General features: G+C 40.9%; 1 protein-coding gene across 1 annotated transcript; it reads right to left on the bottom strand.

The window, feature by feature from the left end:
- Positions 1 to 4,678: 4,678 nt before the first annotated feature.
- On the bottom strand, positions 4,679 to 10,936 carry LOC307263160 (cytoglobin-1-like). Its single transcript, XM_080044232.1, has 4 exons — positions 10,792 to 10,936; positions 10,484 to 10,626; positions 6,340 to 6,571; positions 4,679 to 5,614 (listed from the first exon to the last, which is right to left on the bottom strand). The coding sequence occupies exons 2-4, from the start codon at positions 10,624 to 10,626 to the stop codon at positions 5,453 to 5,455; spliced, it is 537 nt and encodes a 178-aa protein (XP_079900358.1). The 5' UTR covers positions 10,792 to 10,936; the 3' UTR covers positions 4,679 to 5,452.
- Between the last annotated feature and the right edge of the window lie 4,148 nt (positions 10,937 to 15,084).

Here is a 15,084-nt window from a genome sequence, read left to right as displayed (position 1 = left end):
GTTACCTTGACAGACACACAAACACAAAGCTCGCTGGACTTGAACTGTTCAGTGATGTGTGAAGTGCAATACCATTCGTAGTCATTCTGCTGTGACCATAGTGTGCACATCTCATTTCAATCAGATTGGAAACAATTTTTTTATTGCACTCCACGAGATCCTCTGAGGAGGATAAACTGTGATGAAAAAAGGCTTGTTGCTTGATATGCTTTATCAACCTTTAGGGCTTGACCATATTTTTTATCAATTGTGAAGCAAAAGTGCAAGCATAATAGATATATACTTACTGATGTATAGCAAACCATTTACTATATGTGTCGCAAGCCTGAAATTCGTAGGTTTTATTTTACATTACTACAATTGTCAAGAAAAAATTCAAACTAGCCTGTAGTAAAGAGGAAAATAAATGCTAAATTTCTTCTGTTATGGTAAGAAAAATACAACATCAGCAAATCAAACACAGTCATTGTTATTGAAAATCAGAAACATTATTTGATAATTTAATCAGAACCACACAACGGCACACAGATGAATCTCATTGTTTTATTTAATCGGTGCGCTTCCCCTGTTAGAACAATGTAAACTGCAATGTTTGGTACGATACAAGACTTCAGCCCTTATTTTGGAAGAAATTATAGTAATTTATGAGATCCTAACAGAAGCTGTATACTTTTTAAAGATATATCCAGTCTAAGCTCATCATGTCCTCATACATACATTTAACAAAAATCATTTAACATTTTATTTTTTTAAATCAAGCAAAACAGTTAATGAAAAGAAACGGAGGCACAGATCATGTTTTATCACTTTAGACCCTGATCGTACAGTATCTGTTCTGAAACAGAGAGCAATATTGTGAATTCAGTTTTTTTGGCTGGATACAGCAGTATTAGGTTTAGCAGGAATTCACCCCTGGAGTTCATGCAGTTGCTATTTCCTGTTTTAGTAATGAGAGTGTTCAGGGGACATATCGATCAAAACAGGCCTCTTGTTTTTTCTGGCCCACATCTTTTTAAATGTAAATCCTGGTGGGATTCAATTTGCGGATGAATTGGGATCTGATCAATGAGTTAAACAAAACGAAAAGATGACTCCTGTTGTATCCGGGGCAGGGGAGTTATAAGTCTTGATAGCAGAGGCCACTGGAAAACAATTGAAGACAAAACAGATGAGAGTTCAGACGTACATAGGTCTTTTTCTCACTCTTTTGACAAATTCTGCATTCATTTTTCTTGTTCATTTCTGGTCAAGTATGCTGACAGAGCTTACCTGATTCTCGCCAGACATGAGATGATGGCTTACCCTGGTCTTAGTTCATATCTGCATTGGAGAGGAAACACAAGGGATGTTAAAGGTGCAGTCAGTGATTCTGGAGAACGCTTGTTGTCAAAAATCACTTTTTGTCAAAGTCAGTGAATATCACCTCTACAGGTAGCGGATCGTGAGGAGATATTCATTGATGAGAATATGACCGGTTAATCTATTACTTTATTTTTTAAATATTTTACATTTGCTTTAAACAGTGCGGTTGCAGGGAGGTAATATATTTGTATCAATCCTTTAAAGAGATGAGGGGTTGTTGTTCTGCCTCTGAATCATTTAGTATTAGCAGTGTAGTGGCGAATACTTAAAACGCTAGATGTGGGGCAGGCATCTTAGCTCTTTATGCATCTGTGCCTCGGTAACATGCTCCACTTACAACACACTCCCACGCATATATACACACACACAGACACACACAGATACACAGACACACACAGACACACACACACACACACACACACACACACACACACACACACACACACACACACACACACACACACACACACACACACACACACACACACACACACACACACATGCCATAACTGTCAATGTCCCTGTGCTTATTTAGACGTTTTCCTCTCTCTGTTTTTTTACAAGCTGTATTTAATTTTTAATTTACAACTCAACTCAATTCAATAGTGTAAACTCTGGCTTTAAAAAATGGGTGGTTTCAAATAAGTAAGCACAATTCTTTTGCAAACAAAAACCCCAAACACTGCTATAGCCTCAACATTTTTAAGGTCTGTTTGACGTGCCCACTTCCTCCAACCCTTTCATTACCATTCTCTTCTTGTCCTTTGACTGTGTCTCCAGCCCCAGTCATCCCTATGCCTATACTTGATCCTGTATACCTCATCAGCCCTGCATTTACTGTATTTAACAAGCCATATCCTTATCAGTCACTGCCAGTACGTGAAAGTTAGCACGTACCTCAAGAAAAAACCTGAACTTGAACCTGCCTGTCCGCCTATTATTATATTACCATTAAATCGCTTTTATGAACCTGTCCATCTTGACTCGCTGCACCTGGGGGCCCTTCCCTGTTGCTGCTCTTCCGCACCACTGGGTCACAAATAAAACAAATCAGTGTACTCATTATTTGGACGACTAAAACCAATGGATGCTTGATAGCAGTTGATTGGAGTCAATTAACTAAAAGTGAACTAGTTGGAAACTATGTCCGTTTGTTTTCTTTTTCTAAAATAAGCACAAAAGTTACATATCAATTTCCTTTTAGGAGTTTCTAAAAAAACAGTTTTACAAGCTGGGTGTGTTGAGTTTGTGAGACAAGGGTATTAATGACACTGGACACACTGGTGGAAAGAAAGAAAAAAAACGTAACAAAAAGTTCCCTTTGGATGCCCCTTTGGAAGATGAAACATGATAATGTGCCCTCTTGAAAAACAGGATGCAGTGCTGTAACTGCCCTACATGCTATACGACCAGTTCAGAATCTGAATAATCTTTTGGCCTCAATGTCCCTTCAAGTGGTTAAATTGTTAACAGTTCCCCCTGTATGGTGTTTATTACAGTGATGTGGTACTACAACTATTACAAAACTCTAATTAAAACATGCTGTCAAGTTGCATGGAAGGAAAGTGATAAAAGTCAGGATATTTTGTCCTCTGCTTCTTGGAAGTGCAATACAAAAGATATCCCTGGAGTACCCCCCTTTAATATAAGGCTCCTGTAGACGTATTGTTCATGTGTTCATTCTGTTTTCCTTGACTTGACTTGTTTGCGTGTGCTTACCCTGGGATTCTCACTGTTGTCATTGTGGGGTTTCTGCCGCTCCATTGGTCTTCGTGTATGGCACGTCATTCTCAGTGGCCTTTTTCCACCTGCGACAGGCAACACAGAACGTTATTCTCAATATTGACTCGTATCCAATCCAACACAGAAGTATCTGGAAACACTTTAGTAAAGGATGTGTACTCATTGGAAAAAAAACCCATAGGTTCTCTCTGCCTATTTAGCTTGTGATTGTGTAAGCAAAGCTGTTGCCATGCTCCTCAGTGCCGGAGCCACATGGTATTGTTTGCCCATTGCTGTGCGAGTGGTTAAGCAGGGCCCTTGAGGGGGGGTTGCAGGGGGCTGAGAAGAAGAAGATTGCACTTTGTGTCAATCAGCATCCATGAACTCAAGGGGCTCTGAAGCTTGTCCCTCAATTCATCTCTCCATTAGAGAAAAAAAACCTGGAATACACTGTTGTTACGCGACGAGCCACTTAATCCACACACTTTGGCTCCAGGCAAAACCCTTGAATAATCACAGGAGGGATTTTGAGTGTTGATATTTCCTAAATGCATAGAAGTGTTTCATATCCTCACAAGCCTCAAGCTGTTAAATCTTATTTTCTGGTGTAGGAAAACCTAGTCCAAATCTTTAAAAAAAAATATATAAAAAAAGAAGAATCCTGACAGAACGTAGAAGGAGCCTCTTTTTATTCTGTTTCGTAATCGAAAACGCAGAAAGGTTTTTCTCATGACCACTTGCACTTAAGTGTCTGCTAACAAAAATCAGCAGTGCGGGATCGGTACTCACGGATAGATTTTGTTGGAGTATCTCTGACGTATGATGAGAGCGATGGTGGTGAGGACCATCATAGTAGTACACATGGTCCTGCCCTCCACCCACCCCAAGGATCTCCTGCCCTGGGACTTACGGGACTAACTAAAGCATCGAGACTTCTCCCTCCATTGAAAAGGCTTGAGTGGTAAAATGCGGAGTTTGTCATGCAACAATTGGGACTATTCGTGTCTTTCCTCTCTGCTCTCGCTCACGATTGGGCAGATTAGAGGATTAGTTCGGATCAAGGGAAGGGGTGGTGGGAGCTTGGCCGGCAGGACTAGGAGGTAAACATAGCATGCTGAGTGTTTCTATTCCATGAATTCAACCAACACATGCCCCCATGACCTTTACACAGCCAGCCAAATGCACCTTGATTTTGTTTTTTGTTGTCATTAAGAAAGGCCATTTCCGGATATGTTGAAACTGGATTTAGGAGGCCTAGCTCCACACAACGGATTTACAGTAAGGATTACCACCACCAACCAATCAAATTACCTTATAACTGATTAATCAATTAAGGCCTTGTGCAGAGTTGCTACAATGTATAATGCAAAAGAGACACAGCATAGTGGGATGATGGATGGAGGGTATAAATAGGGACTATCAGCAGCTGATCCACTTAAACTTAGCACTACTGCTGACTTGCTTGCGGAGAATAAAGAAGCAGAGGGCCAAGCTAAGGAACAGGAATGTTGTCTCTGGTAGTAGAAAGGCAAAGGAATCCGATTAGTGAGAAAGGTTACGACATGGTGGTATAGTGACGACACAGGGCTTTCATTGTATATTCTTTTATTTCAAAACTGTGTCAAATACAGATAAAAAGGTTGATTTGTATTGAAAAAAAATGCAAAATCATTGCGAATCACTGTTAAATATATATTAAAAAAAAAGGTACAGTGGTAAAAGTAAAACCTCAGATGATATTTAGAATGTTATCAAAATGGCAGTTTGTAGCTGTACACATTCGTTGGAAGGCACATCCAAATCAATTGTGACCTCTTGTCCACTGTTTGGGTTTGTGCTTGCCAAGTTCCTCCTCTCTGCTCTCACCTTCAAATGGTTTTGTCCTTTAGAAAAGTATAAAAACATGGAGAGCTTTCATTTCTAATTCACACAGTCAGTCAGTCAGTCAGTCAGTCAGTCAGTCAGTCAGTCAGTCAGTCAGTCAGTCAGTCAGTCAGTCAGTCAGTCAGTCAGTCAGTCAGTCAGTCAGTCAGTCAGTCACTCACTCACTCACTCACTCACTCACTCACTCACTCAAAAACACAAACACACATGATACGCTGTCCAAAAGGTAGCAGTTGAAGCAAAGCAGCACCAGCTCTTATTTAGAGTGTATATATAGGCCGCTCCATATAGCCCACAATTATCTTAGATTACATATAGCGGCGTTCCCCATATTTGTCAGATAACATTCTGTAAAGATACATTGCATGCCACCGAAGGTCAGTACAGCCAATGTGTCCCTCTGAGATCAAGACATAGCCCCAAGAATAAGAAGTCTCTCTGGATGTTCATGGTCCAATGAACCGACACGGAGAAAAAGAAAGCTTCAGCCGGTTGAGCTCGGGGGTTTAATCCAGCCAACTTCCTTATAGATGGCCTGGACACCGCAATAGATGGAAGCCATGAGTTTGGTCCATGCCGCCCCCGCCTCTGGCGTCACAATCTCTGTCTGCTCTCCTAGGACTTCCAGTATCACACCACCAAGGATCTGGGCAAGACACAACACAACGCAGTACTTACAGTAAAACAGCTTGAGGGTCCTATTAAAGGAACAGTCTGACATTTTTGGGAAATACAGTAATTTGCTTTATTCGATTGTTAGCAGTTTTGAAAATTATTTTTCTATTAAAGCTATAGTGTGTAACTTCGGTCGCCTCCATGAGGAATTCAGAGTAATTACAACAACACAATCGGCACATCTATATGAGGTTAGGCGTTAGTGATCGTGCATGTTTTTTTTAAAATTTATTCTGCTGTACGTCCAGGTTTTTGCTTAGCACTAGAATCGACAACTGAAACATTTCGTGCAGGTGCTTTGGTCAGGGGGCGACAGTTAGTTTGTAAACGCTGTCATACAGAGAAATACAGAGAGAGTTTTCTGGAACTGATAGGCTTACTCAACTTTGTGGCAACTAATTTGGCAAAGGCTTGAATGTAACTGACATGTGTTTATATGAAAAATGTACAAACTAAAGCATTAAAACAATGTTATGTCTCAGAAACATGAAGTGACCTAAATGTATTTGTCTGACATGTGTCTCAGCCTATCAGACAGGTTTATGCTTTGGAGTCTTATTTCTGCCCTCTAGTGTTCAAAAATACCTGCATTCAGCTTTAATGGTTTTGTACCAATTTGTTTAACACAAGTATCCTAATTATTGGAGTAACTCTGTGAGTGTGTGTGTTGTTTGTCATTTAAAAAAAAATTATTACCTTAAAGTACACAGGCGCCACGTCGTGTTTGATGGCGTGGGCTTTGGCTATCCCCTCCAGCGTGGCAGTCAGCTTGTCTGGGTTATCGAGGTTATCCACCAGTGCTTTGATGGCATTCATGACGTGGCGAGCGTGCTTCCTGAGCTCGGCATTTCTCTCCAGCTCCTCCCGTTCCTTGATGTCCCTGAACTTGCTGAAGTACTGCTGGGACTTTGGGAAGTTCACAAACAGCCTGCAAAGGAGGAGAGAGTGCACTGGGTGAGAGCCTATACCAGGTTGAGCAGCTGCAAGCGAAAAAGCCCAGCTAACCTCATCGCCCCTTCACACTACACCGGCTCAATCCTGCAAAACCCACGTTTATTTCTGTTACCTTCTGCTGTACGTCCAGGTTTTTTCTTAGCAGTATAATCAACAACTGACACATTTCTTGTGGGTTTTTTTCTGTGCTCCTGCGCCATTGTCGGGGGGGAGTTTGTAAATGCTGATGGGCTTAATCAACTTTGGGTCAACTCGTTATAAAAAAAGCTACACACTATAGCTTTAAACTATTATCTGAACACTACATAATATCTATTTCATATATTTGAAGAGACTTTGAAAAGGGAAGGACAAACTTCAAGCTGCAGAGGAAATGTGAAGCAGAATGGCCGAACGACTATGCCTCTGAGACATTAAGTTATTAATCACGATTGCTGTTCACTTATTGTCTACACTTACTGTATTCTTTTCAGTCCTTAATGACTTCTCTATTTCTTATGCATATGGCTCGTGAAGTGATCATCCACTACCAAGCACGTACACCACAGCTGCTGTTGGTGAACCCTTTTTACCACATGAATATAACCTGTATATCTAGAGTCTCTGTAGTCACAAGGTCTTCCTTGTTACCGTTTGTGGTCACCACTTGGCAACCTGTTTGAGATGTCACAATTTTCTAAAGAGAGCTAACATAATAAGATAATTAGACAGGTGTAGACACAGAGAAGAATGGTTGAGATAACATTACAAATTATCCCACTGTATTACATGTTTCCTCTGGCATAAATATTGTGTTTTTTGCTCAAGTCGGATATTTCTTTTCACATCCTGACAAATGGCTGCCCATAGGGGGGAGAAAGTAGGAAAATATGTCCCAGCAAATAGAGGGTTGCCTTTGGACGTCAGGAACATGAGCTAAACCTTATTTTGAACCAACATATTCACCATAACCTATAACATACAGTATATGACTCACAATTTTACTTCAACTTTAGAAAAACTTTCAAGAGGTTAAGCTTGAATAGATGATTGATAAGAGAGTAAGTATCTCTCCAAATGTATGTACTGTATGTGTTTATGTATAGCAATGAGCACATACACACACATTGATACGAGTAAAGCATAAGTAAAGGGGACCTATTGACTGGACTTTTTCAAGGGAAAAAGCACATCACCCCCCCTGATGCAGCTCTACTGGTTACCAAGTCCCGGATCAAGTTCAAAATCCTCCTACTGACCTACAAGTCCCTGCATGCTCTGGCCCCCCGTTACCTCTCTGACCTCCTCCATCCTTACACCCCCCTGCGGTCCCTCAGGTCCTCTGCTAATGACCAGCTGGCAACCCCCCGCACCAGACTCAAGACCTATGGGGACAGGGCCTTCTGTGAGTCTGCCCCCACTCTGTGGAATCGGCTCCCCCTCCATATCCGCTGTGCCACTTCAGTGGAGTCCTTCAAGAAGCTCCTGAAGGCACACCTCTTCTCAGAGGCCTACGGCCTCTAACCTGCCCCCCCCCCCCACCCCTGTGTACACAAACACACTACCCTAGTGCCCTATACATTTACACTGACTCACTTTCACATACACACTCTTACTTCCCCCTTAGGGTCCAGACATATATGTTGGCCGGCCCGTCCTGACTTACACAGTGCTCTTCCTGTCAACAAAGAGTCAATTCAAAAATAAAATATTCTTCAATTTTCTATCCCTGTTTGACATTCAGAGGTATCTTGGAGAACTTGCAAAGAGGAACCTAAAACTCCCCCAGCCCACAGTCTGGGAAGAGCGCCAAAGTATCTAGTTACCGGTGGCTATCTCATCCTGAAGTCCCATCTCCCCCTTGGTCTTTTGCTCCAACTGACACAAAAAGGAAGTCAATATGTTCACGTTCTCTCTGAAGAATATGGCTGGATATCACAGTTTCACTCGAAAAACTCAAATGTCTGGAAAGGGCCGAGGATGGAAGGATTCATCTAGATCTCTCCGCTCTGGGTGGATGAGTGCCCTGGCAAACGATGGAGAAAAAGTATTTCTATTTCACTGCACACTAATGGGGAAGTGTGGCTTTTTAATCTTTCTCTGGTTTAATTGCATGACCTGTGGTTGCATATAAATAGCCTCATTAGTTTATTTTCCTATGGTCACGGGACTCATAATCCTTCCTTATCTATTCTTCGGAGGAACTAACAGAAGTGCTGAATCCCGGGGAAAGTTTCGTAGTTTCATTTCAGAGACCTCATCTCGCTATACTTTATATTTGATCTGTTATACTTGAAAGTTCTTGACAGATTGCATTTGATACCGAGCTTCTGCAGGAGATATGGGACCCCCTTCCACCGCTGAAAAGGAGAATTTGCCACGGTCTTGCTTATCGATCTATCTCCATTCCTCAAATTCCTCAGGGTCGTGGCATGCAATTGAAGGAATGCGGAGGAAGGAAATAAGTGGAAAATGTGTTAAATTCATTTAGCTATTTTAGCCCTTTTTTCGTTGATGTTAAAACCCTGTAGCTTAATCCGAATTATCACTAATCAGTATAGAAAGGCATTATTGAACCCATGTTTACTGTACAAGTATATTGGTCTATGCGTTTTTTGTTTACACTCCCTCTGAGCTTTCACTACGTGCAGTTATGAAGGTTTACAAAGGCATGCTGAGTCATGCAGGGAAACTCAACATCTTATTAACGGACTTCACACCTACACCTCTCAATTACACGCAACACATGATTTTCTTTTGTCACAGTTCCTCTTTTTGTTGGTGTCGAAAGGAAACACTAAAGGGAGTTACCGAAAGTGACGTCAACAACTGAAAGAATTCCTGCGGCAGGATTCCAAGCAAAGCAAAAACAAATCCTATCCCCTGCAGTGATACACACTGTGGTAGAGCTCTCTCATCCCTTCATATGTTTTCTCTTTAGACAGAAGTGATGGAGTCATGCTGCTGTAGGTTGCCCAGGCCCTCAATACAAGCATTCAAAACATAACCCGCTTCCAGAAAAGGGAGGGAGCCCTTATGTCTGACTGATGGATTACAATGTTTATGCTCTGCCTTTTACTATTTGATACATAGGATTAAGGAAAAGAGGGAGAGGTGAGAATATTCCAATGCGTAAAAAACAGGGCTCTTTTGGACGGACTGAAAACTTGTAAAGTCAGCAAGATCGTTAAAATGAAGCCCGATTGCATTCTGACATGAGTATAATCTGACACCTCCCTCCCCCCAGTCTGGAATACAGTGGGTTTATCTTCACAGTTTTTCCAGTGACAGAAAGCCATCAGCAGGCCTTGAGGCAGGTGCAGTTAAATGACTGAGGGGAAAGCGGACAAAATGCCAATTTGACCTCATCAGTAGTGAACTAATTCAAGTTGATGGTGTTAGGATAACATTTATGGAAAGTCCCCAAAATAGGAACAGTTTTGTGTGACATGATGATTTACTCTGTCACTCTCCCTGAGGTTTCCGTTTTTTCCCCCGTTAAATGTTTTTTTTTACTGGGGGTTTTTCCTTAGTCGAGCTAAGGGTCTAAGGGTCAGAGAGTGTCATATTGTGCAAGGACTATAAAGCCTAGTGAGGCACATGGCTATTAGTGATATTGGGCTGTACAATTAATACTTGTTTGATTTGATTTGATTGGTAAAAAAAAAGTGAGAACTGGCATGAGTGTAAAACACAAACAGAAAACCTTGCGACAAATGTCTCAAATACTACGTCTTCGCCTCCTCTAATTATACACACAGCATTTGTCACCTCTTTACCATTACATTTCTGTCAAACATAATGCAAATATCTTTCTATAAGTCTGCGCCACTCAATATTGCTTTAAAATGTCACAACACAAAAGCGGTGGAGAAGGAGAAGGATGAAACTAAAGAAAAAGAAATACCTGACTAGGATGACGACCCCGACATCATCACAGTTCTGGTAGACCTCTGCCCAGGACTCCTGGATCATGTCTCTCTCCCCGTCAGTCATAGGGCTGGGGCGCTCCAGGTCATTCATCTCTCCATCTCCCTGCATCCTCTCCATCTGGGAACACACACACACACACACACACACACACACACACACACACACACACACACACACACACACACACACACACACACACACACACAGTTTGTTCAGAGCTGAGCACGTGCTGGAAGGCGCTGGAAAGTGCCCTCTCCCTCAAGATAAACACTGTACTTCTACCTTTCTGTCAGCTTGTTTCCCAGTGAGAGCGAAAGAAAAAGATTTGCGTCCCTTCCCCCTTTGTGAGAATCCTTTGCTCTGCACCTCTGAATCTCTGCTGAGCGATAGTGTGAGTGAAGAATAGGGCTGAAAAAAAACACACAAGAAAAACACACGCAGCGAATGAGGAGGAGCCTCCGTACTCTCTCTTTTACACTCTCCCTTGCCTTCCTTTTTTTCTCCCTCTCTCTCTCTCTCTCTCTCTCTCTCTCTCTCTCCCTCACCTTTGTAGTGTTACAGTAGGAAACAGAACCTCATTAGATGAGATACTCAGGTATGCCATAGAGGCATGTGTGTGTGGGCGTGGATGCAGTGTAAGATTAGGATAAGATCCAGGAGCAGTATATGAGCTTTTTCATCCATCGCCACCATTCAAGGTTTAACAGCATTGCATGTCTCACTTACCAATGATGGTGGTGGGTAGAGAAGAGTCCACCTCGAATGGTGGTTGAAGAGAAGACTGAGACTGGGAAGGAACACCTAGCTAAGCACATTTATGACAGTTTGCACTGTCCAAAGTGCTGTACATAGTGCATTCAGTAAACAATGAAGGTAAAATAACAATAACAAAAATAAAAGACATAAAGCCCATACATCCACAAATATAAACAAAGATAGTAGTGCAGAGGTAAGATAGTTAATGGGGAGGAAAAACCAGGGTGTAAAGATGGGTTTTGAGCCTTGATTTAAAGGCAGAAATGGAGGGGGAATCACATTTGTCAGGTGGCAGTCACAAGCACGGAGCAAATAGTGCAAAGTACATTCCTGAGAGTTGTGCCAGTGGCATGGCTGTATACGCTGGTCACCAAAAAGAAAGTGATTGTCTACAGTAGCTCAGAAGAGACTGACATCTCCATTCCACTTAACGACACCACTGATGAGAGTTCAGATGGCCAGAAAGATGATAATGGTGACTTTGTCATTGTGAGCTTTGCAGGCAAAACCACCTAGATCTGCTAGGCCTTGTTTAAGAAAATTGACCTTCAATCTTTGTAAAATATTTACTTTAAATAAACCTTAAATAAGTAATTGTCTTATGGATTTGTCTTGCATTACAGTTTATGAGCTATATATCAATGGCACAATTTACCCCATGGTATTCTCTCTTGTGGCACAACTTACACCACACCGGGGGCAAGTTGTGCCACAAGACAACTTTTTTTCCAAAAGCTATATTTCTTAAACAGTTTATTCCAGATCCAAAGTTGTTATTGCCAGGGATGCACAACATCCTGAAATATATGTACATATTTGAGTTGGAGACATAACTGTCAAGGCCTCACTTTAAAATCACTTTGAGTAAAACGTTGCACAACTTAGGCCACTCTCCCCTACCAGAAACTAGTAGCATAGAAAACGTGCAAATTGTGAAAACTTTTAGATTGCTTTAGTGGATACTAAAGAAGAACAATGTCTCTGTGTGAACTGATTATTTTGTAGAGATCTGCTGATCTGTTAAACAATTGTGTGAGTGGGTATTCAAAATAAATTGGTAGGTATGCTGGGCTAAGTCAGAAATGTACGTGCTACTATTGTAAAATAATAAGCCCTTGCTCCCCCAACTGTCCCTGCAAATCACTGGTTGATAAGATAGTTATTCTCTCTACAAATACATGTATGTGTTTTTTTAAAGATATTTTTTGGGCATTGTTATGCTTTATTGATAGTGCAGAGAGACAGAGGTGAAATGGGGCCGAGAGGGGAGTGACATGCAGAGAACGACCGCGAGCGGGAATCGAACCCGGATCTGCTGCTGGGCCCGGCCCGGGGGGGGGACGCCCTACCAACTGAGCTAAGGGCGCCCAACCTTAACTGTTTCTGATGTTGTATGTGGTATCATAGTAATCCCTGACCATGAAAACATAGGGTTAGACATCACTAGTTATGTGGTATTATGTTTGGTTCAGGAGTTATAATGAAAAATGTAATTAGGCTATGGCGGAAAGTAAAATGGTCGCCATGGCAACCATGATTCGATTTTGCAATGGCTTAATATCTGAAAATGTTCAGAGCCCCAAACTATATAAGTGTACCAAGTTTCAAGCTTTTCTGAAAAGGTTAACAATTTTGCACATATCCCCTCTACCATAAAACAGTACTTTAGGAAGCCGAAAATTGACATAAAGGTATGGTTAAGAAACCCCTTAGAAAATAACTTTCCACCACTTGGATTCCTTAAGACTTTTATTATGTTATTTATTACATATTCATGAGTCAAAAACAGTTGGAATGGTTTCTGTTGCAATTTTTGAGAGGTCAGGTTATATAAAATGCCTGGACTAAACAGTGGGTAGCCCAGAATAATGTCTGTTTTTTTTGACAAAACACTCTGTGTTTCTGTGTCAAATATCCATATTTAAAGTCACAAGGCCAGTGAATGAAATACATGTACACATTCACTTCATGTATAAAAAACTTAGCCGAATGAATATCAAAGAGCATTAACCTTTGTTAGAAATAGGGGCAGGTGCCATTCATTTTTAGTTTGTTCAGCACTTCCATACTTTTTTCATTGCTTAAACCTTTTTCGCTCTGCACCCACCTTTGCTGTGACACATGGTGAGGGATTGTTTTGTCACAGCCATACACTTGAAATTGTTATCGTTTGTTCAAGTTTCATAGTAGGCTCGACAGGCAAATAGCCAAGTAGCCAGGACTCTCTTTCAATCATAGTAAACACATGAGCAGTGAACAATGCATCTGATCTGGTTACCGAAGACTGAGGTGCTATTTACTACCTTGCTGCGTAGGTACAATGAACACCAGGTGTCAACAAACGTAAACGGACCCATGTTAAACATTGACAGAGTCCTTGAGAGTATAAACCACTAACAATCACACGTTGGCTGAAGAAAAAAACTGTGCCAAAGGTATAACATCTCATATTTCCGGAGATTGCTTAATGTCAAATATGCCGGAAAAAGCTATCTTTGCAAGCACAAGTATACCGCCTTCTCCCACAACAGTACAGCCAGCGATTATACCAGCTGATCACATCTTAAAATGTTTCACCTTTGGTTACAGTTGAGACCATTCCAAGTCCAATTTAAAGCAACAAAAACAGAGTTTATGTATGCAGCTTTTCACTGCACACATGCAGATTTATGGTCATCAAAACACCTGGTCTGTGATCAGATACTAAAGGTCAGATCATTGTTGTTGGTCAGACAAATTAGGGAGACTTGGTCAGTTATTGTCAAGCAACATATGCTCTGCTCGTATTGGTTTATCTTCCTACAAGCCAGATGCATTTTGTAACACTGAAGGATTATTCCTGCTGTCCACACCCATTTCAGAAAAAGATGACTCATATTTCATATGAATCATGTCATACCTTTAACCCACTGTCCTCAAGAAAAGGCGAAGATCTCAGGATTACCTCATTGTTACATCCAATGGCACAAAGCAAAGGTCTTCTCATCCGATCCAGGGATAAAGAGTAATTCCATCTAGTGGACAGATGGGAGTATTTCTACTATCTAGGTGCTGTCAGAAATGCAATTCACAAGATGAATGAAATGTGGTCCGTTTTATGTAAATAATGTATAGGCTAAGACAAGTCAACTCTTAATTATACATAAGGAAGCCCCACTCACAACTCAACGGAATGCAATAATTGTGTAAAGGCTCAAACATGTTTTTGGAATAGTTAATAATACATATTACATGCCTATAGGCCTATTCAAGATTCAAGATTATTCATTGTCACATCTGTGCAAAACAATTACAGCAGCAGTCATGGGGAATGCAATTCTTGAGTTTCAGGCTCCCTTCAACAGTGCACTATAAGAAAAGAAAGAAAATGAAATGAAAAATATAATAAATAGAAACACACAAAACAACACCCAAGGCTTAAATAAATGCAACGACATAGTGTAAATACGGTGGGATAATGCAAAAATAAAACACAATGCTTTTTAAGATGCAGAGATAGATAAATAAAATATACAAATTTACATAAATAGAATAAGTCAAATCAAATGTACATAAAATATTATAGCCTACTGTATGATGTCAAATCTATACACAATATGTACGTAGGCCTAAATTAACTTATAAGCAGAGTTAATATACAAATAGACCTATGTGTGCTTTGATTGAACAGGTGTTAAAGATGCTTAATATTGTTAAGGGACAGTGATGAGCTTGACAGCTCAAGAGTTCAACAGTTGCATAGGCCTACAGTATAACTGTGGTATGTAACTTACCCTGAGTCTGGTAATGTGAAACCAGATTCTGTGGTACCATGATGAG

The sequence above is a fragment of the Ammodytes marinus genome, assembly GCF_949987685.1.
Source record: "Ammodytes marinus genome assembly, chromosome: 16".
In the NCBI taxonomy this organism is placed as follows: Eukaryota; Metazoa; Chordata; class Actinopteri; order Uranoscopiformes; family Ammodytidae; genus Ammodytes; species Ammodytes marinus.
The sequence above is the reverse complement of the archived record's forward strand: the minus strand, read 5'-3'. Positions and strand labels throughout refer to the sequence as shown.